General features: G+C 35.4%; 1 protein-coding gene across 5 annotated transcripts in view; it reads right to left on the reverse strand.

Moving 5' to 3' along the window:
* Positions 1 to 6,855: 6,855 nt before the first annotated feature.
* The window catches only part of SMCHD1 (structural maintenance of chromosomes flexible hinge domain containing 1), a 153,251-nt gene continuing 133,650 nt past the window's right edge, over positions 6,856 to 26,456 (reverse strand). Inside the window, exons 42-48 of one of the 5 annotated variants that reach the window (XM_081263743.1) lie at positions 25,216 to 25,406; positions 22,128 to 22,237; positions 21,911 to 21,981; positions 20,502 to 20,673; positions 15,478 to 15,636; positions 15,072 to 15,186; positions 6,856 to 7,887 (exon numbers count right to left, since the gene is read on the reverse strand). In XM_081263743.1, the coding sequence (XP_081119869.1) occupies positions 7,863 to 7,887; positions 15,072 to 15,186; positions 15,478 to 15,636; positions 20,502 to 20,673; positions 21,911 to 21,981; positions 22,128 to 22,237; positions 25,216 to 25,406 (843 nt within the window). In that variant the 3' untranslated portion in view covers positions 6,856 to 7,862. Of the gene's footprint in view, positions 7,888 to 15,071; positions 15,187 to 15,477; positions 15,637 to 20,501; positions 20,674 to 21,910; positions 21,982 to 22,127; positions 22,238 to 25,215; positions 25,407 to 26,456 lie in introns of those variants that run through there. The other 4 variants (XM_081263744.1, XR_014018421.1, XM_081263745.1 and 1 more) reach the window with 4 other exon arrangements.

A 26,456-nucleotide genomic window follows, 5' to 3' on the forward strand; every position in this document is an offset into this window, starting at 1 on the left:
CTGCAGTTAAAATGGCATAGAAAACTGAGGATCTTTTTATCATCAACCTACCACATATAATACTCTCCTTTTATTTGAAGTGTCTTTTTCTGGCCCCTTCACTCTTAAATGACAATATGTATATTAAATTATATACCAATGAAACTATACTGTAAATATGTTATAATCTATATTTAGATATAACATTCATATATAAGCTAAAGGTGGTATTTACTATCTATAAGCTTTCAAAAGTTTTTTTTTTCTTTTTTTTGGGAGAATATTAATATTTATTTTTTATTTTTCGGTGGACACAACATCTTTATTTGTAATGTGGTGCTGAGGATCGAACCTAGGCTGCACGCATGCCTGGGGAGTGTGCTACTGCTTGAGCCACATCCCCAGCCCCTCAAAAGTTTGATCTTTTTTTTTTTTTTTCTTTTTAATGTTCTTTGGCTCCTGGTAGCTTTTGTTGTACTGTAGTTTGTTGGTACACTGTATGAAGTTCATTATTGTCAGGATGGGTTTACTTTTATTTTCTATTTATTGAGACACTTCTTAATTTGAGGAATGCTTTTTTTCCCCATTTTATAGATTTCTTACTTGTGATTGTTTTAAATATACCAAATTTCCTATACTAAACCCTATTAATTTTGTGGGGGGAGTTCTGGGGATTAACAAAGGGAAGCTTAACCCTAAGGCACATCCTTAACCCCCTTTTTTATATTTTTATTTGGAGACAGGGTCTCACTAAGTTGCTTAGGGCCTTGCTAAATTGTTGAGGCTGGCATTGAACTCGCCATCCTCCTGTCTCAGCCTCCCAAGTCTCTAGGATTACTGGCGTGCTCCACCATGCCTGGCTATTTTTTTTTTTTTAATCTGTATTACACATGCTGGTATTACTTCCCTATACTATTACTAAAGTTTCCATATTTATTAATTTAAAAGTAGTCTTTGTATACCATAAAATTGACCCATGTAAAGTGTACAATTCAATGGTTTTAGTGTATTTAAAAAGATGCTATTTGAATTATGGAATTACATCCTGATAAATCTACTGTAAATTGAAAATATCTTAAGTGTGTTAGCTTTCCATTACTGTGACAAAAAACCTGAGAGAAATCAACTTAAAGTTCCTCCTTAGGTTTTTTTTGTTTTATAGTTTCAGAGGTTTTCAGTTCATAGTTGCTTGTCCCAGTTGCTTTTAGGTCTATGGCGAGGCAAGTACATTATGGTGGAAGGCATAGCAGAGGAAAGCTGCTCACCTTACTGCAGAGTCAAAAGCAAAAGAGAGAGGGAGCAGTGGAGTTCAAAATATACCCTCCAAGGGCATGTCCCCAGTGACCTACTTCTAAGTAGACCACAATTCCTAAAATTTTTACCTTCTCTCAACAGCCCATTAATTTTTTTTTTTTTTTTTAGGTGTAGTTGGACACAATACCTTCATTTAATTTATTTATTTTTATGTGGTGCTGAGGATCGAACCCAGTGCCTTGCACATGCTAGGCAAGCGCTCTACCACTGAGCCACAATTTTGGCCCCCATTTAAGTTTTGAATCCATCAATGGATTTATCTGTTCATGATGTCAGAGCCCTCATAATCAAATCACCTCCCTAAGGCCCCACCTCTGAACACTGCTGTATTGGGGAGCTTTTGGGGGACATTTAGATTTAAACCATAACACCAAAAAAATGCATTTAATATATCTAACATGCTAACCTACCCCCTCTAAAATATATATATATATAATAAAAGTGGAGTAGCATTGGTTTAGGGTACTTACGATGGAACTGGAGGGCCATTGGCCATTATTCATCAAATCTGAGGCATCCACAGCAAAACCTTTGAACTGGGCTATGGATGTCCCCAACACATGAGCTAACCTTTGAAGCACTGCTAAGACCTGCTTACCTCGTGTACAATGGACCCTTTCCTCCAATAGTACCCAGAGACTGAAACTAGATCTAATCTCTTTCTTATAAAACAACTTTGACAGCACCAACCATAGGTCCTGATTACCAAGTGATGTAATTACCATCTCCCTTGTAGCTTAATTACAGATTTCACTCTAAAACCTCAGAGGACATGTTAAAATCTACATTTTTCCAGCCTTTTCTTTTTGGATTGGGCCTCGATGAATTGCCCAGTTTGGTTCTGAACTCTCAATCCTCCCACCTAAACCTCTGGAGTAGCTGGGATTACTAAAGTCAGGAGCCACCAAACCACACTTGTAATTTTCTTTGTTCTTGACTACACTGACTTTACTCTAGGTCAACACATCATAGTTTAGCAACATAGTACACTGTAGAATATTGATCATTTCCATGCTATCATGATTGTATGGTTGACTGGTAGCTGAGGCTTGCTGCTGCTGCTGCTGCCCAGCATCATGAGACTATTGTACCACATGTTCCTAGCCAGAGAAAACATTCAAATTAAAAATTCAAAGTACTTTCTACAGAATGCATACTGATTTCACACCACGGTAAAGTCCAAACATTGGAAGCTGAGCCATCAGAAACCGGGGACTTTCTGTATGCACAACCATCTAGTTATTTCTATTCAATACCTCAGGAAGAAACTTTATTTCTATCTGCATTAGTTTCCTGAGTGTTGTCATAATAACTTGTCAAAAGCTGTGAGATTTAAAATAACAAACTGCCTCAGAGTTTGGAGTTTACAAATCTAAAGGTGCTGGCAGTGTCATGCTTTGAGAATCCTTTTGTGCCTCTTGTAGCTTCTTATTCCTCAGTTGACAGATGTGTTAATGTAGACACATGGCCCTATGTGCCATCATATCACCTTCTTTGTTTCCAAAACTTCTCTTTTTATTAGAACAATCAGACTGAGTTAAAAGCCCATGTGAAGATATCATTCTACCTAAATCACCTCTGTAAAGACCCTATTTCTAAACAAGGTCACATTTTGAGGTAATGGAGGTTAGAATTTCACCATAACATCTTTTGGGAGGACAGAATTCAACCCATAAGGATAAATTTCTTTTTATTTATTTATGTATTTTTAAAGTTGTCAATGAACCTTTATTTTATTTATTTATATGTGGTGCTGAGAATCGATCGAACCTAGTGCCTCCACACATGCTAGGCAAGCGCTATGCCACCAAGCCACAACCCCAGCCCCACGATAAATTTCTTCTTTAGCTATCACACTCTGAATCCTCTTGTCCTCTCTTGGTCTAAGCAAAAACTAATTTACATACTTTCCTGATAGATTGCTCTATTCTAAATTTTCATGGGTGCACTACAGTGATCTTTTGCTGCAGACTTCTCTTACATACTTAATTCAATTTCATCAATGCTTATAGTATGTATCAACATTTCATTCCTTTTTAAGGCCAAATAATATTATTCTATTGTATAGAATAGATATAAGTCCAGTCATCTTTTTACCTTTTTGATAGTGTTTTTTGAGGCAAACTAAAGTCCAGTTTGACTACTTTCCCTTTTGTGGCTCATGCTTTTAGAGTCACATCTAGAAGTCCTTTGTCAAAACCAAGGCCATGAAGATTAACTCCTATATTTTCCTTTAAGAGTTTATGGGTTTTATTCTTTTCATCTCTTTGATCTATTTTCTATTAACTTTTGTAAAGGGTGTGATATGAGGATCAAACATAAGTCTGTATCATTTGTTAAAAGACTGTTCTTTTCCCATTAGTCTCAGCACGCTTGTTATAAAGTAATCCATCGATAAATGCATGTTCATATTTCAACTTTCAATTCTTTTCCATTTATTTAATGCCTACTTTTTGTCCCAGTTTTACAATCTTTATTTTAATGTTGTTTTCTGCTAAGTTTTGAAACTGAGGGATGTGAGTCTTCTTACTTTGTACCTCAGAATTGTTTTGGTTATTCTCTCGAGGTCTCCTGTAATTTCATACAAAATGTAAAATCAGTTTGTTAATTTGTACAAAGAATTCAGGTGGAGTCTGACAGAGTCTGTAGTCTGTACATAAGTCTGGGGAATACTGCCATCTTAACAATATTGTCTTCCAACTCATGATTGTGCAGTTTAAAAAAAAAATTAGAAAGCAGTATGGAGAATCATTGGAAAACTGGGACTGGAAACACCATTTAACCCAGCTGTCCCACTCCTCAGTCTATCCCCAAAGGACTAAAAAACAGCATACTACAGGGACATAGCCAATCAATGTTTATAGCGGCACAAATCACAATAGCTAAACTGTGGAACCAACATAGATGCCCTTCAGTAGATGAATGGATAAAGAAAATGTGGCATATTTAACCAATGGAATATTATTCAGCATTAAAAGAGAATAAGATCATGGCATTTACAGGTAAACGGATGGAGCTGGAGAATATAATGCTAAGTGAAATTAGCCAATCCCCAAAAGCCAAATGCCAAATTTCTCTGATTTAAGGATGCTGCTTTAATATGCTGTGTGGTGGGGGTGGTGGTGGTGGTGGTGGGGGAGGGTGGGGAAAGGAGGGAGGGACATTAAGTGAACTCTAGGTAGGGCAAAGGGGAAAAGGGGAGGAAGAGGACGGGAAGAGGTATAGGGGTAGGAAAGACGGTGGAATGCCATGGTCATCATTATCCTAAGTACATCATTATCCTAAGACACGAAGGATGTCTCTTTGTGTACAACCAGAGATATGAAAAATTGTGCTCTATATGTGTAATATGAATTATAATGCATTCTGTTGTCATATATACCAAATTAAAATTGATTTTTGTGAAAAATGTTACATAGTTTTTATTTTTTAAAAAATATTTTTATTTTAGTTGTACACAATACATTTATTTTGTTTATTTATTTTTATGTGGTGTCGAGGTTCGAACCCAGGGCCTTGCTCATGCTAGGTGAGCGCTCTACCACTGAGCCACAACCCCAGCCCCTTACATAGTTTTTAAAGTAAAAGTTTTGCATGTCTTTTGTTAAATTTACTGCTAAGTGTTTTATTCCTTTTGATGCTATTATGAGTGGGATTATTTTAATTCCATTTTGGATTTTTCACTACAGAAATATAATTGATTTTTGTATACTTATCTTGTACCCTTCAATCTTGCTGAACCCATTTGTTAATTCTAAGTTTTAGTGGATTCTTTAGGGTTTTCTATATATAAGATCATGTCATATGAAAGCAGAGATGGTTTCACTCTCTAAGCTGGATATCTTTTCAATTTGCCTAATTGCCCTGGCTAGAATCTGTACTACAATGTTGAATAGAAGTGACAACAGTGGACATATTGTCTCATTCCTGACCTTATGGGAAAGACATCCAGTGTTTCAACAATAAGTTTGATACTATCTGTGGATGAGAAAGTGCCATTTTATTATTAGTATTATAATGAAAAGCATTTGGATTCTGTTAAACGCTTTTTCTGTATCTATGGAGATACAGATTTTTAATTCATTGATATGGCATATTGATTTTTAGATATTAACCCAGCCTTACACTTTTGGGATAAATTCCACCTGGATAGGGTACATAGTTTTCTTTATATGTTCAATATTTGTTTTGCCAGTATTTTACTAAAGATTTTTGCATACACATTTACCATTTTTCATTTTTACAGAATTTTAAAAAAATTTTCTTGACTAGATGTTTCTTTCTTTTATTTTTGGTACCAGGGATTGAATTCTGAGCCACATCTCCACATCCCCAGCCCTATTTTTTGTATTTTATTCAGAGACAGGGTCTCATCGAGTTACTTAGTGCCTCACATTTGTTGAAGCTGGCTTTAAATTCATGATCTTCCTGCCTCAACTTCCTGAACTACTGGAATTACAGGTGTGTACCACTGTGCCCAATTAGATGTTTCTTCATTGCCATTTGCTCTTAGGAATACCAAAGGTTTCAATATCGGGGGTTGCGGAGTGGGGAGGTGGCAGTACTGGGGATTGAACCCAGGTGCACTTAACCACTGAGACACATCCCCAGCCCTTTTAAAATATTTTATTTACAGACAGGGTCTCAATGAGTTTCTTAAGGCCTTGCTAAGTTGCTGAGGCTTGCTTTGAACTAGAAATCCTCCTGTCTCAGCTTTCTGAGCCACTGGGATTACAGGCATGTGCCATCATGCCCAGAGAGACATTTTCTTTTTTAACAAATTTTTAATTTTTTTGTAGTTGTAGATGGATACCATGCTTTTATTTTATTTATTTTTATGTGGTGCTAAGGATTGAACCCAGTGTCTCACACATGTTAGGCAGGCATTCTGCTACTGAGCCCCAGCCCCAAAACATTTACTTTTAAATTAAATAGGATTATTTGACAATTCTATACTAATATAATGCAATAATTTTATGAGTGTAAGTAACCAGGCAATATAGTCAAAAGTATAAAAAATTTAGAAGACAGAATTTTATCTTTTTGACAGTAATATTCTACAATTAATAAGAACCAATTTCACGGGCTGGGGATGTGGCTCAAGCGGTAGCACTCTCGCCTGGCATGCGTGCGGCCCGGGTTCGATCCTCAACACCACATACCAACAAAGATGTTGTGTCCGCCGAGAACTAAAAAATAAATATTAAAAATTCTCTCTCTCTCTCTCTCTAAAAAAAAAAAAGAACCAATTTCACTTAAAACAATTTTTAATGCTATAATGCAACAAATATTAGTCTCTATAATTAATTATTTTTGTGCCAGGGATTGAACCCTGGGGTGCTTAACCACTAAGCCACATTCCCAGCTCCGCTCCTTTAAAATTTTAAGACAAGGTCTTGCTAAGTTGCTTAGGGCCTTGATAGGTTGCTGAGGCTGGCCTTGAACTTGGGATCCTCCTGAGTCACTGGGATTACAGGCATGCGCCACAGTGTCAGGTCTAAGATAACTTTTTTAGAGCTTTAAATTAAAAAAATAAAAAATAAAAACACTTATCTGTTCAGTAGGGAAGAAACAATTCTGTTTATTAATCTCATTGCATATTCAGAAAGGATTAAAAAACACACATATTTCCTGGACAAAAACTGTACCAAAAGTTTTCCTTACAAAATAACCTCTCAGACCAATCGTTTGGATTTACACAAAGACATATATACTGATACACATTAACCTGAACTAATACACAATTTAAATGTTTTTGCAATAACCTTCTACCAAAATCTTATTGCATTAATGTCAGAGAGTATGTTTTCTTTAACATCTTAAAAATAGTAATAAAAAGTTACAAAATAATGTAAGTGTGAATTAAGGCTGAGACTATATAATCTAGTATTAATAAAGCCAAACAATACTTATAAAAAAAGATGCTGCTGCACATTTTATTTATATACAGAATAAGCCTTTGAAATCTGAAAAGCAACCTGTCACATATTCACTCATCAATTTAATGTTATTCTGTGTATCTTAACATTTGAATTCCAAGATACCTGTGCTTTTTTTTTTTTAATCCTGAATTCTTCATCAAGTTTCCTCACATATTTACAATTAAATATCTAGTCTCCAGAACCTTCCTTACATAAAGGCCAAAACACTTCTGTTAAATAAATTCACACAAAAGTAATAAAAAGGCTGTTTTCAAGAAATAGTTCTAACATATTCATGATAATTATACTGAAAAATAGTACATATACTTTTCTTCAGGATTAACAGATGCTATGTGCCAGTTTTCCAGTCATTGACATATGAGCATACGTTCTTCTGACACATTTGCAAGATAATGACAACCAAAGGGCATGGTGACTGGAATAATTCCAGTAAATCCATACTGTCCACTGAGATTCATAAAATTGAATGGTTGCTTTTAGTCATCTGGATACACATGAAAATTCATGCCTAGATACTTGTACTGTCCCCAGAAATATTCAGTTTGTTAAGTCACCTTTTGTTCTTCTGAGAGAGATGCAGAGGCAGAGTATTCTTAGTAAGACCAGTGGCCCCTTCTCTATCACCTTTTATACATCTGATTTAGTTGGAATCCTGGTGGAAGTAGGAAAAGAAAAAACATAGTAAGTTTTATGTACCAAAAATTTTCTTTCCTAAACTCACTCATCAATAATTGTTTACTTCACATGTATGCCCCCTCCAAAAAAGAGTCTGAAAGGCTAAGTAGTTACTGTAGATGGACACAAATACATGTATGTCTATAATGCATGTAAGTAATTTGAAACAGTTCTTTGAAATGGTAGCATCTTGGATCCAAATTCTGCAGAAATTAACCTCTTGTGCTTTCCCTAAACAAAATTATGATTTTAAGAATTAACAGGAATTCTAAAAGAAAAAAGAAAAAACATTTTAAAATACCTATAATCTCATTAACGTAGAGATGAACACACCAATACCTTGGTAAACATCAATACTGATGTATTTTTATTCATATACATCTAAATGTTTTCTTTTCTAATGATATCCCCTGAAAATGCTACCCACGAACGGAAGATACACTTTTTTAAAAAAAAAAAATATGCATTTTTCAGTTGGACACAATATCTTTATTTATTTATTTTTATGTGGTGCTGAGGATCGAACCCAGGGCAAGCGCTCTACCGCTGAGCCACAACCCCAACCCTGACACTTTTTTTTTTTAAATATTGGGGATTAAAACCTAGGGGGGTACCCCACCACTGAACTATATCTCCAGCATTTTTTATTTTTTGAGACACAGTCTTGCTAAGTTACTAAAGTTCATACTAAGTAGCTGAGATTATAAAACATTTTTGATAGTGCTAACTTAAAATCTTTTCAGTAGAAAATGCATTATAAAACTGTGTCTATTTAAGAAAACAAGATGGTCTACTGAATATCATGTGCTAAACATGGTTAATACTTGCTTTTTTAAAAAATTGAATATTCCTGAAATCCAGATGCAATTTAGGAGTTAATTTGAAGTTTTTCTTAATAGTTCATGAAATGATGGTATTTCTTATAATTAATGATATCTTATAGTTGATAAAACATGGTATATTTCCTCTATTAAGAGATAATATATACACATACATAATGTAAATATATACAGAAACAAATACTTTTTTCTGTTTCTACTATTAAAATTTGTTCCTGATTTTGGTATTTCAATACCGTTAAAAGACAGTTTAATTTTAGACACTCTGACACTTAGAAAGTGTAAGAATTGTCAGTTCAAAACTTACAGAAATAGAGACTGGGAATGAGAAAATTACCTCTACAAGAGCCTTTATTAGAATTTATGCTGCAGCATAAATGGAAGTAATACAGGGACTGATCTTGGTAACTGTAATTTTTTAGAAGACTAGTCTCTCTACTGAATTATATTTCAGGGTTTGTTTTGCTACTTATTTTCTCTCTCATGTTGCTGACTCCCCTCATATGTATGATTTTTGGTTGTACAATTACATTTAAGAAAGAGGATTATACTGTTGACTTAGATTTCTTCTGCTGTTAGAGAAACAGAACTATTTTCCCATCAAGTGAGTGAGAATTATAACTGAGACAGAATAGAACAGGGTCACTGAAGTCAAAGGTTTTGCTTTCATTGTGGGTGGAAAGCCAAGTACAGGTCACTGGCTCCTAGAGGCTGACATCAGACAGGGCTGTAGGGTGCCAGCAACTGTACCAGAAGCCAATATACCAACATTTAATTGACCAATTACCACTGTTATCTAAATATGTGGTATCAGCTTTTTATCTGGAGACAAGATAACATTAAGTTTGGGCTGAAAATATGGCATATTTTAGCTGTGGTTTCCTTTCCTTTTCCCATTCTGCTCCCATCCTTTTATCTCACATTGCTCCTTTTTAGGGCTGGTCTTTTCACTCTTTGTTATACTTCCTGACTTGGGAGTCCAAAGTCTCCATCATGCAGACTGTCTCTCATTATTTCTAGTCTACTTCCCAATCCTTCTGTGTCTAGTATAGTCTACCCCTTATTTCTGTTCTCTTATTCCAGAAACCTTTAACTGAATATCAGCAAAATGACATTTTCAGACAAAATATGGCTCCAATTTCTTTCTTATTTAAAAAAAATATTTTCTTAGTTGTAGATGGACACAATATTTATTTTTATGTGGTGCAGAGGGATTGAACCCAGTGCCTCACAAATGGGAGGCAAGCATTCTACCACTGAGCCACAACCCCAGCCCAATTTGTTTTTTTTTAATTGATGTTTTTAATATTTGACAATGAAATATATTACAATTCTTATTACACACATAGAGCACATTTTTTTTATATATCTCTGGTTGTACATAAAGTATATTCATACCAATTTGTGTCTTCATACATGTACTTTGGATAATAATGTTCATCACATTCCACTACCATTTCTAACCCTCTGCCCCCTCCCTTCCCTTCCCACCCCTCTGCCCCTATCTAGATTTCATCTACTCCTCACATGCTCCCTGTCCCTGCTCCACTATGAGTCAGCCTCCTTATATCAGAGAAAACATTCAGCATTTGGTTTTTTGGGTTGGCTAACTTCACTTAGCATTATCTTCCTCCAGTGTCATTCATTTACCTGCAAATGCCATGATTTTATTCTTTTATTCCAGCCCACTTTCTTTTGGTACACATTTTCTACAAAAGTTACGAGAGAGAAAAATATGGTATCCAAGAAACAGTGATTCAACTTAAGAGAGCAGCCAAGGAAGCCTGAGGAAAGCAGAGCTGCAGGAAGTTTATACAGCAACTATCACTAATGCAGGAGGAAGAGGATCTGATCAAGATACATGGCAAGTAAAAAAAAAAAAAAAAAAAGTGGGATGGGGGGCAATTAGAAACTTCAGAAAAATTAACATACAAGAAATAGTCCAATAACAGGAATACAATTTAATATGATTTTAAGAATGATAGGAGTACAGACGTTTTATGTGAGCCTGATGTTTGTAACACTGAATAGTGGTCTAAGTAAGAGTTATAACATTAGAACCAAATATAGAACTTTGTGAGGTAGCCAGAAATAAGGTGCCCTTGTTTAATCCCTGGTACCAGAAAAAACAAAACAAAAATATACAGAATGTAATACTCATACACAACTTTGCCTAGTACTACAAAATATTTACATAGATATCATAATGTAATAAGTTATTTGAAGGTTTCTACTCTTGAAAAAAAAACATGGAGGACTTGGGTGTGGCTGCAAGATAAAATATAATAATCATGATAACATTAAATGCTCAAATAATTTAGAACTCAGTTCAAAAGTCAATAGGTGAGCAAGGCAAGACAGACCTCCACCCCCAAAGGGACAGGTGAGCTATACCCTCTAAAATTTAATAAAGAAGTAGGAGAAGTTATACTCCATTTATATATGTTGTATCAGAATGTATCTACCTGCATATATAACTAATTAAAACTAATTAAAAAGAGAATGACTAAAAATTAATAGTTAAAACAAAGGTTGCCTCTGGGAAATGGAATAGGTGCGAAGATACATAGGACGAGTTATTTTATTATCATAAGCTCTGTCTATACCTTTTGTACAAAACAGGAGCCACTAGCCATGTGTGGTTCCAGAGCACCTGCAATATAGTTATTCCTAATTGAGATTTGCTATCTTCTGAATTTTGAAGACTTTGTATGAAAAACAAACAGGTAAAATAGCTCTTTAATCATTTCTTATATTGTTTATATGTTGAAATAATATTTTGGATACTGGATTCAACAAAAGCTATTATTAAAGTTAATCTCACTGTTTCTTTTTTACTTTTCAATATGACTCCTAGAGAATTTTAGATTACCCTGTGTGGCTCACCTTACTTTGGCGTCTCCTCCCTACTCCCCCCACCCAGGGCTGAGGACTAAACCTAGGATGTTTCATGTGCTAGGCAAGTACTCTGCCACTGAACTAAATTCCCAACACTACGTACTCACATTATATAATACTATAAATCTATACCCCTATTCAGCTTCTATACATGTATGACTTTAATGAAAATGATACAACTATTAACGATGATAAATTAAAAAAATAAACTTTAACCCAGTCAACCTCCAAATTGCTATAGAATCTTAACAAGTTTCAAATCAATATCTGTAGTAACTGAGAGGTCTAGGCAAACTCAGTACTGAGATTGGCACATATTCAGAAATATCTATTTACTCTATATCCTTAGTCTAGAAATGGTCCTATGGAATTTCTTCACTGGAAAGAAGGTTCTGTTCTCTTAAAAACCTGGAAAAATGTTCCCCACTACCTGGGGGGTGGGGGTGGGAGAAACTCCTTAAAAAATTATGTCAATGGGGGGTGTAGATCAATGGTAGAGTGCTTACCATGCTAGATCCTGGGTCCACTTCATAGAAGTGCCAAAAAACAACAAAACAAAACAAAACCCAAACAAAACAAACGAACAAAAACACCTGGGTAACATCTTTGGGCTGGGGATGTAGTTCAGTTGCAGAGTGCTTGCCTAGCATTGTATGAAGCTATGGATCTGATCACCAGCAAAGATGTATATACACAAACAGAGAAATCTACATAAAGGCAGAGGAAATAATATAGTGATATAATAATATAATATCCTGTTTTTGAGCTTTAGTAATTATAATATTTTGCCAAAATTTTAAATATCCTTTGCCTGTTTTCTAAAATATATATTTAAAAATATACCCAGACAACACAAATACCTTAGTATGCATTTCTAACTATACATTTATTTTAATGTAAATATTATACTATTATCCATAAAATGTACAATTTAACATATTAAAGTATATTAAATACTTATATTAAAATGTAACATGAATATATCTAATAGCTAGGTAATATTCAAGTTTCTCCAATTATTTTAACATTGTTGTTTTATTTATATAATTTTGTGATTCTGGGGACTGAACTCAGGACCTACAGTCATGCTAGGCAAATGCTCTACCACTGAACTACATCCCCAGTTCTTTTTCTTTTGAGACAGAGTCTCACTAAATTGTGGAGCCTGGCCTCAAAATTGAGATCCTTCTGTCTCAACCTCCTGAGTAGCTGCTGTCTGGTTCAACCCTGTTATTTTAAAGCTGGTTTATTCAAATCCAAATACAAACCAAGGTCTGTACATTGCATGCAATTGTTAAGTCTTTTAAATCATTTTTATTGATTCTTGTTCTTTCCTTCTCTGTATCATTTATTAGCAAAACAAAAGCAGACATTTGTTCTATAATGTTCTGCATTTGGCTGACTGCTTCCTTGTGATATCTTTTAATTTGGCTCCAAAATTCTACATATTTTCTGGTAGAATGGTAGTTAATAGTAAATGGTGAGCCCTTCTCAAATATGTGAATCAGGGTCGAATGCCTTAAGTCATTTATTGTATATAATAAAGTAATCTTCTTCTTATGTACCCAGAATGGTAGCAGAACACTGAGAAGAATCACTCAAATAATTTTCTGCTGTGTTAAATTCTTCCATGGAACTCCAGTTGAGAAAGTCTAAGAAGTGTCATTAGATTCAGGTTACTTCCTCTGAGGCACATACAATAGCAAATGTCCTATGACTTTTAGAGTTACTAAGATTGATAATTGAGATCAGGTGTGCCAATTTGATCTTTCCATATTCAGTTTCCTATCAAATTTTTACTTAATTGTTGAGTACTCTGCTGATTATCATTGCCTAGATTCTTTATTAGCAGCAGCAAAGTCATGATGTTTTCTTTTTTAGAGAAAGGGAGAATTTTTTTAATATTTATTTTTTAGTATTTGGTGGACACAACATCTTTGTTTGGATGTTTTCATTTTACCATACTTCCTATACTTTGTTCTTACATAAGAACTTTTTCTATAAAGAACTTTTAAAAAGAATGTTCACCAGCTTTTTGTTAACCTAAAAGTTCATATAAGAAAGAACACATATCTTTTCTTTATGAATACATCAATTTTTGTAGTAAAGAGTTGGTATCCAAGCGATGCCTATGATGATCAATGACTTTACCTTTTTAAACACCATAATTTTTTGCAGCATGATGGGGAAGTGTGTTTCATAATCTGGCCTCTGCTCAACCTCATTTGTCCCTATCTCTCCCTCTCACCTACCATGCTTGCTATCTACTGGCTCACATCTTCCAAGCCTACTTTTTCTCCAACTTACAGCAATTTCTATATGGCTGCCTCCCTCCCATCCTTCTTCAGTTCTCTGCTTCAATAATTTTTTCCTGACAACTGATACTGTTTTCCCACTACTTTGTGTCATATTATTATTTCCTCTTCTACACAGAATTAGAGAACATGATGAAGAAGCAAGAACCATGTGACTTTTATTCATCCAGGAATATACAACACAAAGTTAGCATTCAAATATTTACTGAATATGCAGGTGAAGAGGACATGGAATACCAATTATAAAGATGCCAATATCAAGGGAACACCTTTATGGTTATGAGAAAGTTACTCAAATACAGTCTATACTTATACCTTTGAAAAATCCCCTATATACCATGATGCCCTTCTGTGGGTTGCCCTTACTGATATCTAAATCTAAAAAGGAAAGGGTTAGGCTGCAAAAGCTTGTTAGTTTTTTTGGTAGCCATCTAAATAGTACCTGATTCTTCAAATTGAACATTATAAGCAATTTTTTTTTTCTAAGAGAGAGTGAGAGAGGAGAGAGAGGGAGGGAGGGAGAGAGAGAGAGAGAGAGAGAGAGAGAGAGAGAGAGAGAGAGAGAATTTTTAATATTTATTTTTTAGTTCTCGGCGGACACAACATCTTTGTTGGTATGTGGTGCTGAGGATCGAACCCGGGCCGCACGCATGCCAGGCAAGCGCGCTACCGCTTGAGCCACATCCCCAGCCCCAGCAATTTTTAAATAATGTACAAATTTAAAAAACAGAACAGAAGCCTATATGAAATGTGGGGGGAAAATAAATAATTTTGCATGTCCTATATTTAGGTATGAAGATCCTATGAAGCAGAATGCAGGGCATTTGAAACTTAACCCAAACAACAAAAAAAGCAATTTCACTCTTAATGAATTTTAGTAAAACATAAACAACTAACATTTCCAAATAGTAAAAATCATTAAGAAAACTGAATATCCTAGGAAAACAAAATAATTTTCTTATCTTCATTATCATTGCTTAGAGGTTTTTTTTTTTTTTAATTCTAATTGTAGCTCAAGGAATAAATAAGAAATAAACTTATAGTGTTATCATGATCCAGGAGCTTTGATAAACTAACCAATGATAATTTTCAGGTTATAACGTGCTCACCTATTTTGTCTTGTAGTTTCTCTTCTCATTCTTTTAGGAGGAATTGGACAATCTGTCATCTCAACTTTTGTTGAATGACGCAATGAATCATTACACTTCCGTGTGGGAGTCATACCTATAAAGATACAAAATGCAGAACAAACTGAAATATTATATGAAAGAAAAAAATATAAACATATCTTAACTTATAAGAAAGATAATAAGATAAAACACTGAGAATGTCTCTTACTAGTCCTGCTAAGAGAACAGTTTAAACCATTCTGAGATGTCTTGGAGATTAAGAGTTTCCTGTCAATTTAAATTCTGGATCATTTGCATTCTTTCTTTTTATAGCTGGACTCTCTATCAACATAAATACTTATCTCTACACAGAAAAAGTAGAAGTTAACAGTAAATAAATATATACCAAGTTTCTGCTCTATTAGTTTCAGACTCTTTTCTTGTTCATCTAGTTCTTGCTTTTTCTTCTTCATATCAGGAGTATGAAGGTATTCTAACTGACCATTAAGGTCCTCATTCACACTGCCTAGCTTGCACACAGCAGAACGATACTGTTGAAGAAGATCTGCAAAGAAACCAACCAGACTTTTGGTTAAATTACTAATATCACACCAAATCCACATTTTAGGGAAAAAATTAGCAACATTAGGCATTATGTTATAGTAAGACATGGGAACTACTTTTAAAGTCATAACACATTCGATGTAAAGCAATGAAATAAGCAAGCATAGTTAAGACCACAACAAACGACCACTAAATTTGAATATTCTCTGATTGCTTGACTTAGTCTGTGTCAGGAAAAGTTCTCCATACAGAAGTGCTTGGTTAACTGGATGACTCTCTCAAGGCTTACGTCCTCTCTGATTCAATTCCACAGAGATGAAGGGAGTGGGTGAAAGGGAGACACTATAAAAGGAACTAAACATTGTACTGTTAGAAAACCACTGCTTCTTAAATGAAAACTGACTAGAAAGTTTTTAATAAAAACATTTGTAATTATAAGCATGACACTGAGAATGCTATGACAAGTCATGGAGTGAATATGGCAGTGCTGCAACTTATGAAACATTGTACACTGGAAGGGAGGGAGGGAAAAAGGAAAGAATCAAAAACAGTGATTCTTTAAAAAAATAGTAGGGTAAATATTTAATTTTAATAAAACTTAACTTTCCTTAATTTGTCTAAAAATGCATTACATTTGATTTCATAGTATAGTCTGTTAACACGATTTACTAGACAATAGACATTAAATACAGTGACTAGTTTGTTAGTAAACTATTTTGTAAGTAAACTATTCTCCACAGGCCAAAATAGAAATACATTCACAATGTTCTTAATACTGTGACTCACAAAGCCTAAAATATTTACTATCTGGCCCTTTTAAACTCTAAATGTCACAAAAAACAATCAATATTTGTGGGAATGAAGAAACACCTAAATATTTCACAAATATATATAGTAGTTTACATACAAAACTGTCCAAGATAATTATTACAAGAACAGAGTATATCAAGTACAAAAAGATGTAGTACACTTAAAGTGTCAAGAATGGTTTAAGCAAGTATCCAACATGCTGGGAATCTACACTTAGAATGAGTGAACAAATACACTTGCATATGTATCTGTGTGCTTGTGTCCCTTTATCAGAGATGCATAGAACCATAAACATTTCAGATTTTAGAGTTTTTCAGATTTGGGAATACTTGCTTAGACTTCATAGGTTGGTCACCCCTAATCTGAAGATCCGTGGACTACAGATACTCAAGCTGTACATTAAAATTCTGTATGTGGAACTGAATGACAACAAAGTCCTTTCGTTCTTTATTCTCTGTAACTAAACTGGAAACCTAGGAAGAAAGTCTAGAAAAAAGCCTGGTTTTCTGCTCTGATGGCACTTCTAATTTCACATTAATATTTTCTGGGTTGGGGATATAGATGAGGTAGAGTGCTTGCTTAGCATATGTGAGGCCCTGGTTTCAATCCTCAGGATTGCTCCCCCCTACCCCCCCAAAAAGGACCTTCTTTACCTCCCTTCTTTTCTTTCTGGTACCAGGGATTGAACCCAGGGGCACTTAACCACTGAGTCACATCTCTACTCCTTTTTATTATTTAATTTTGAAATAGGGTCTTACTAAATTGCTGAGGCTAGATTTGAACTTGCTATCCTGCCTCAACCTCCTAAGTCACCTAGATTATAGGTATGTGCCTAGTTTAAAAGTACTGTTTTCTAAGCATATACAATAATATTTTGCATGTGAGTGAATTGCAAAATTATGTTCAAACAAGGATATCAGCAATACTGCCCTTATAGAAAAGGCAATACACAGAGATTCAGGTTATCAAAATACTGTTTAGTTATAAGATTTGGGAGGTTCCCAAAGCTGTTTGTTCACTTTGATCTTTACTAAGGCTAGTTGACTCAGGAGGGAATTTTTGTCCTTGGAGTGGTGGAACCTGAGCTGTTAAAAAAATGGCACTCCAAGATGAAGGTGAGGGAACTCTAGGCTGCTAACTCTCTTAAAGTCATTTTTGGTTTTGTCTTGGCTGTTTCCAATTTCCTGTATCTGTGATTTATTCCAGTCTCCTTCTAATACATTCTTATTTAGCTTAAAGTAGTCAGGGATAGCTGCTCTTGCTTACAACCAAAAGAACTTTATACACAAAAGTATCTCTGTAAACTGTCTCATCTGATTTGAATTTTTGTTGTTTAATCATCAGTCTGAAAATGTATCTTTTAAGATATATCAAGAAGAATAAATGTTAAAAACTTGAAATCCTTGTGTTATTAATTTTACATATATGGAAAGTCAGAAAGGCACAGAAATCTTTAATAATTAGAATAGTTTTTTTCCTCAAAGACATACAGATATTGCCTGTTATATACTGACATTGAGATGCATAGGTTAACTCTTGCAACTTCTATAAATGTGGCAAAATAAATATGTATTTTTAAAAATATATTTTAGTTGTAGATGGACACAATATTTTATTTATTTTTTTGTGGTTCTGAGGATCAAACCCAATGCCTCACACATGCAAGGCAAGCGCTCTGCCACTGAGCTACAACCCCAGCCCTAAATATGTTTTTTATTAAAGTTACACTGCTTTCTTTTTGGTTTTGGAGAAGAAGCCTCCTGTTGCTGGTGGAAGTTAGCATTAGCACACTTGGCTGCGGGCTAACACCACTAGAGACCCTCTATCCCACAGCTTCCCTCTCAACTGCAGTTGTGTTGCTCTGGGATTCAGTCAGGCAGTGAGGGGCCTGCAGGATGTGGTGGAGGCATGGCTGAGATTGGAGTTGGGGGCTATACTACCTGTGATGCCAATATCAGCAGAAGCCATTGGTATCTCCCCTGTGGCTGCCACTGCCTTGGTACTGGGTCCGGCTGTCATCATGACAGTGGTAGCTGCTCCAGAGGCCCCAATCAAGCCACCATCCCTTTTGCAGCTGCCACTGTCCTGATTGCCGCAAAGACTTCCACTTCAGCCATGGCTGCATTAGACACCCAGTGGCTACTCTAGAAGACTTTGCTTTGGCTATAGCTACTCCAGATGACTGCCCTCCCCACCCCCCCAGCTGCTATGGATGGCTCCATCAACCTTGAAGCCACTCTGTATATCACCACCCATGATAGCCAAAGGTAATGTGGGTTCAGCATTCTTGTGCAGAGTGGCTTTAAACTGCAAAAAGTCTGTAGTCAGCAGACAGAAGACTGCGTATGTGGGCCCTGCCTCTGTCTATAAGTCCTCTAGGGTCCAGTCCAGAAACCTCTGTCCCATATACTGCTCTCCATTATGCTGAAGTATAAACCATAATAAAGTTCTTTTAGATGGTTTTATTTCATATTCATGATTTATAGCTCAAATTGAGCAGGCCGAACTGGTGGCTCTAACAGCTCATAACATTATCTCTAAGAATGGCTAGAAGTCAGTGAACTATTGAGAGCTGCTCAGAATTAGCAGTGTTAGCTAAGAGCTGTTAGGAGACAGCTAACAATGAGGCAGGAGAAAGAACAGGAATAGGCAGACAGAAAACTTGGGCCCCTTCAAAGTTAGGTTTCTGTCTAAAAGGGCTCAGAGACCACAGATGCAAGCTAGGCCCCATGATGGTCAGGCCAATTTCTGTTTAAGGAGAAAAACTAACAGTGAGACACCTATTGCCTAGTGCCCAGACCCCCTTCAAAAAGGCACAGTAACCTGATTGGACCAAAGGGCATGTAAAGAGCTCATATGGACAATGAATGCCTTACCCAAGATTGGGTTGGGAGCTAACTTCCTTACCCTATAGATTCATATAAACCCCTAGACAACAGCCACTCATTGGCAACCCTCTCTTGGGATCCCTCTCCTTTGGGAGCTCTGCTTCCTTTCTTTTACTTTAATAATTCCTGTTACTTTGCTCTCACCCTTTCTATTTGTAGATTCAATTCTTCGAAATCACAAGATGAAGGACCCAACCAATCCTATACTCTGTGTTACCATCTTTACAACTACCACTTTAAAAAGGCTAAAATAATAACCCCAAACTGGAAACTATACAAATTCCTCAACAGTAGAATAAGGAAATAAATCGTGATATATTTATACTATAAAATACCATTCTGCAATGAAAATGAACTGCAACTACATACCAAGAATGAACAAAGACAAAAACATATGCATTGCATGATTCCATTTATATAGAGTACAAAAATCAGCAAAACTGGCCAGGTGTAGTAGTGCACGCCTGTAATCCTAGCAGCTCAAGGAGGCTGAAGCAGGAGAATTGTGAGTTCAAAGTCAGCCTAAACAACTTAGTGAGACCCTGTTTTTTTTTTTTTTTTTTTTTTAGAGAGAGAGAGAGAGAGAGAGAGAGAGAGAGAGAGAATTTTTAATATTTATTTTTTAGTTTTCGGCAGACACAACATCTTTGTTTGTATGTGGTGCTGAGGATTGAACCCGGGCCGCACGCATGCCAGGCGAGTGCGCTACCGCTTGAGCCACATCCCCAGCCCAGAGACCCTGTTTTTAAACAGAATACAAAAAAATAGGGCTGGGGATGTGGCAAAGTCAGCCTCAGCAACTTAGTGAGACCCTGTTTTTAAATAAAATACAAAAAATAGGGCTGGGGATATGGCTCGGTGATTGAGTGCCTCTGAGTTTAACCCCTTATTTTTAAATTTTGAGATAGGATCTCCCAAAATTGCTTAGGGTCTCGCTAAGACGCTGAGGCTGGCCTTAAACTTGGGATCCTTCTGCTTCAGTTTCCTGGGTTGCGGGGATTAGAGGCGTGTACCATTACACCTAACCTAGAAAGCTAAAAGTATATGACAAATACACTTTGGATTATTTATATGTTACCAGTTAATTCTTCATGTTAGATTCTCACTACATTAACCCTTAAATAAAAGGTTAAAATCAAATCAGAAACTGTTATTTATTTCAACCTACCTATTTGTTCCCCTAAGATCAGACACTGTCTTGGGACTGGAGCTCCAAATACCATTCCTCGAAGTTTATCCATTGGAGGAGCTTTATTCTGAAGGCCCCCAAACTTTCCATTACTTCGAATTCGATCTCCATCTCTGGTCAGCAATGTGGGACAGTGTGTAATTTTAACAACCTATTGTAAGTAAGTGGAAATAGTGGGTAACTTACTCTAACAGATAAGTGAAATAATCAGACTCAGAAAAATAAAGGGTTGAATGTTCTCTCTCAAATGTAGAAGCTAGAACAAAGTAAGGGGAAAAAGTGGGAAGCAGGAAGGTCATATACCATAAAGATAGAGGGAAGATCAAGGGAATAGAAGGAGACTGGAGGAGAAATAGAGAAGGGGAAAAAATGTGGAATGAATTTGATCAAATTATGCTACTTGCATGTATAAATATACCATAGTAAATTCTACTTTTACGTGTATCTATAAAGCACCAATCAAAAATAAATGTGTGAGCCGGATGCAGTGGTGCACGCCTGTAATCCCAGTGGCTTGGGAGGCCAAGGCAGGAGGATCATGAGTTCAAATCCAGTCTCAGCAATGGTGAGGTGCTAAGAACTCAGTGAGACCTTGTCTCTAAATAAAATACAAAATAGGGCTGGGAGTGTAGTTCAGTGGCCGAGCGCCCTGAGTTCCATCCCTGGTACCCCCTCCCCCCTGGCAAAAAAGAAAAAGACATGAGTGGACGAAGGACAGGCAGAGCAGAGGAAAGGGAGTAGGGAGAGGGAGGAAGAAGGAAAGTGGGGGCACTGGGGACTGAAATGGAGTAAATTAAATTTCATGCATGTATGATTATGTCAAAAGGAACAACTATTATGTTTAACTATAATGAATTGATAAAAGCCAAAAACATTACAGTTCTACCAAAATTATCTGAGATTATCTAAGAGTATCTCTTTTCTAATATTGTCACTGATAATGCTGTCCTGAGTTTCAATTTTATAGTTGAAAAACCTATCTCATTTTAATTTGTATTTGGCCTGTTAATTCATATATTTTAATCAATTTTATGTTGATCAATGTGCAGAATTTAAATTGGTTTTGACAAGGTATTTAGACATTTGTATATGTATTGGCAAATGAAATTATTGTTGTTTTTGCAGTACTGGGGATTTAACTCAGGGATGCCCTTCCACCGAGCTATATATCATCCCCAGTCCTTTTTATTTTGAGACAGGGTTTAAGTTGTAAGGCTGGCCCTACCCCTTGTGATCCTTTCCCCTTAGCCCCCTGAATAGCTAGAATTACAGGAGTGTTCCACCATGCTTAACTGGAATGATTTTTGTACATAGTTCTAATATAATAAAATTTAAAAACATGTTAGAATTGGAGCTACAGATTTTTTAAAAAGAAATAAAACATATACCTCTTTTCTATAATGATTGGCTGCATCTAGATTATCCAAAATAATGGTGTCTCCTAACAGCATACCAAATACTGAAAAAGTTAAAATAAAAAAGGATAAATTATTAATAAAACTATCACTTATAACCTAAGAAGATATTTTTCATAATCAGCATTTTATAGATCTTTATCATAAACGTAACATCTGTATAAAAGAAAGCCACCATAATATCCTTTACCTGTTTCACAGTGTTCTATATTATCTGGAAATGTTAACAAATCTCGGGCAAAAACTGGGTCTCCAATGGGTTTAAAATATAATTTTCCATTTCGAAAATGAGGTAGAGGTCTAAAGAAGAAAAAAAAAAACACTATAAAAACAAAAAATCCAAAACTTTTAAAATATATTAAATAAGTACATATGGCTTTTTAAAAAAAATTATTTATTTTTATGTGGTGCTGAGGATCAAACCCAGTGTATCACATGTGCAAGGCAAATGCTCTGCCACTGCCACATCCCCAGGCACCTCCTATAATTTTGTAATGTAAAAAAATTGGAAAACATTAATATACTGAATGTCATTTTAATCATATAATCAACTCCAATTCACAAGTGATATTCCTGAGTGATTAGTTATATGCCCTTAGAAACTAAAACAACACTTACCATATAAAAATTTTCTGGTTTTATCTGTACTACTACCTTCAGGTAGTTTTTATTACCAATATAAGCTACTTGTTATTTGGTTTGCAAGGAAAAGAGAAAGGCATTCTCTTAAGTTGACCCAGATGAGGATGCGAGATACAACTGCCTCATGTGGAGATGGGCAAGACAGAAACACTGATAAAGGAGGCAAGTCTTGAGTAAACTGAATCCCTGTCCCTCCCAAATAAAGAATAACCGAAACCTTGAATAACAATGGGATTTCAGAGATGGTAGCTGATTAGGGACAGGGACTACTTTTTGGTACCCAGGATTGAACCCAGGTGTACTTAACCATTGAGCGACATCCCCAGTCCTTTATAATATTTTATTTAGAGACAAGGTCTTGCTAAGTTGCTTAGGGCCTCACTTAGTTACTGAGGCTGGCTTTGAACTAACTCTTAAAAACTCCTGCCTTAGTCTCCCAAACTACTGGGATTACAGGCATGTACCATGGCGCCCAGGGGGACTTTCTTTATATATAAGGAGAATGAAGAGATGCTGAGAGCTTATGCAAATAGCTAACTTTAGCAGGACACAGAATAACCTCTACCTTTAGGAAAAATAATAAAGGGAAGAGGAATACTGGGAACAGGAACAGGAACAGGGAGCATAACCAGTTTCTAGAGCAAACTTTGCTCCTAAATACTAAATTCATACTTTCCTTAAATTAACCCTTCTTAACTTGGTCTTTAGGGATTACAGAGATAAAAAGAGGCTTCCTGGAGGGAAAATTCTCCTCACAAAAAGTATTACTCTTATCAATGCAGTAAAAATAAATAAATAAATAAATAAATAAATGTCTTCTTTTTAATTTGTCTCACAAAAAATATTACTTTTTTAAAAAACATGCCCAAACTTTTTATTTTGAGACAGGGTCTCCATAAATTGCCCAGGCTGGCCATAACCTCCTGAGTCTCTGAGATTATAGGCTTATACCCTTATGCATGGCTCAACACTATTGGAATCTTCTATGCTATCTAAAATGGATAATAATTAGCAGCAGAGTGGGAGATTTGAGCAGAATCGATAGATCTGAGTTCAAATCCCAGTTATTTTGTCAATCTTATTTTAAATTACAAAATAACATGTAAGTTTATTGACATAGGATATGTGTATTTGAGTTCCTAGTCTCTTTTACATCCTCACTTATTCCCATTTATATAGGCCTTAAAACCAAACATCTACTTGAGTCTGAAAAAGATAAAATTGGCCAATACTGTTAAACATTTTAATTTTTTTGTTTTGTTAGCATTTCCTTCTAGTATTTTGAGGTGAATTTAAAAAGAGAGACATAGTCAGAATACTTATACAATATTAAAAAAATAAGAATGCCGGGCCGGGGTTGTGGCTTAGCGGTAGAGCGCTTGCCTAGCATGTGTGAGGCCCTGGGTTCGATCCCTAGCACCACATAAAAAAATAAATAAATAAAACAAAGGTATTGTGTCCAACTACAACTAAATAATAATAATAATAATAATAATAATAATAATAATAAAAAGAATGTCTATGCATTCTTCATTTAAAAAATAAAAACGTGGCTAAGCAGCATACAGTGGTGCATATCTATAATCCCAGCTCTTTGGGAGGCTATGGTAGAAGGACTGCAATAGAAGGCCAGCCCAGGTAACTTAGTGAGACTCTTTTCAAAAAAAGGCAAGGAAAACAAACAAATAAATAAAATAAAATAAAAAAAAAGAAAAAAGAAAAGAAAGAAAAGTCTAAGTATTTTCCACAATTTTCCCTAAAACATATTTGAAAAGCAGATGAAATAAAAATTCACTTGAAGAAACTAGATTAATACTATTCTCATATTAAAATAAGAATGTGATAGTCAACTAGATGCTCTTTTACAGTTGTAATATTTATGAATGACTGTGCCAACAAACCCTCTTTACCTAAATGGTGGCATATTTTTCATAGGACATAAAATAGGACAAAAAAAATGTGTGTGTGTGTATACACACACACACACACACACAAATCTCTATATATTTCATTACACACACACACACAGCCTATTCCAAAGATATTTTGCATTCTGCTAACGATAATAATATTTTTCCAACTTTCCTGTTGCAAAGGTAAAAAGACTTGTTCTGAATTTTTGTGTGCATATGCTTTTGTGTGCATGTATATCACATATATAACAGAACATTTAGGCCAGGTGGTACTGCCCACCTATAATCCCAGCTATGCAGGAGGCTGAGGCAGGAGGATTCAAAGTTTGAGGCCAGCCTGGGAAATCTAGTGAGACTCTGTCTTAAAAAAGGGCTAGGGATGTAGATTGGTGGCAATGCACCCCTGGGTTCAATCCCCAAAACAAAACAAACAACACATTTAACCAGCAATAAAATAGCATATATAATGAAATACACTACAATATAGATATTAATGAAATATGTTCATCTGTGATGAAGTCAAGAATAATGCAGATAATTTGAGTCTTTTTTCTGTTTTGGTTATCTTTTAGAGAAATTATTTTTATTTATTTGTGGTGCTGGGAATTGAACCTAGTAACTTACACACATTAAGGCAAATGCTCTACCACTGAGTTAGACCCCCAGTCCTGGAAATCTTAAAACAAAAACAAAACAAACCACTTATAATATTTTTTTACTAACCTTTTCCAATCTGGAAGAGTCTTCTTATAAATAGAATCCAGGGGTAACACCTGTTGACGACCTTGGGTTTCATCATAGATACGACGAGCAGCATCAGTGGTTAGGGTGACCACACAATCCATGTCACTTGCCAGATGCCAAGAAATAACCATTGCAGCTCTATCATCTTCAATTTGTGCTAGATGTGCTATCTATAACCCATTTAAAAAAGCCAAGTGGAAATTTGAAAAATAAACATAAAAATTTGGTACTATTCCAAATAAAGATGTTCTATGTTCTACTACTAGTAAAAATGTACTAAATAACTAATGCCATTTTTAGATTTATTAAACATAAATATAGTTATAATTAATATAATCTCTTAAGCAAAAACAATTTTTTTTCTTTTTGTGGTGTTGGGGATTAAACCCAGGGTCTTATGCATGCATGCGAGGCAAGCACTCTACCAATTGAGCTATATTCCCCAGACCTTAAGCAAAAGTTTTACTTAAGTATTATAATATTTCTTTCATAAAACAAATCTAAACATCACAAACAATAAGGTTTTATTTCATCATCTGCCGATAAGAATACTTCTTTCAAGTTCAGGAAAAATGATCATTTTTCTATTTACAAATACTTGCTGTAACAAGAATTCCTGCTCAAGGTCCACCAAGGTTGGGCTATTGTGGCTAATATCAAACATTCATCGTATTGGTATGGTCATGTCTACCCTTTATTTTTTGCCCAATGTGGTAACAAAACTTGCCTAACAACAAAAATATTTTGTATCTATGTTAGAACCATCATAGTGCCTGCCCTTGTTTTCCAATTCAATAGAAGTAGGTGGGACATGTCAAAAAATAAAAAAACAAAAAACACTAGTAAATATAAATGAAGAAAAAAAATTTCTAGTCAATGTAGGGAAGATTAATAGAGGCAAATAAAAGCAGAATAAACAACCCTTGTTTGTTACAATTAGATTTATTTTCTAAAGAAATACTATAAAACAATGGAGTAAAATCTATTATGATGGTATATCAACTATAAACACACCTATATTTAATTGAATCAAAAAAATCTTAAAAATGCTACGAATTCTTCCTTCTTTAGGGATGAGATTTCAAGATATTTTAAGTTGAGGAGGAAAAGACTAAAATGTCCAAGTTGGGGCTGGGGATGTGGCTCAAGCGGTAGCGCGCTCGCCTGGCATGCGTGCGGCCCGGGTTCGATCCTCAGCACCACATACCAACAAAGATGTT

Source organism: Spermophilus citellus (assembly GCF_964194105.1).
Source record: "Spermophilus citellus genome assembly, chromosome: 12".
In the NCBI taxonomy this organism is placed as follows: Eukaryota; Metazoa; Chordata; class Mammalia; order Rodentia; family Sciuridae; genus Spermophilus; species Spermophilus citellus.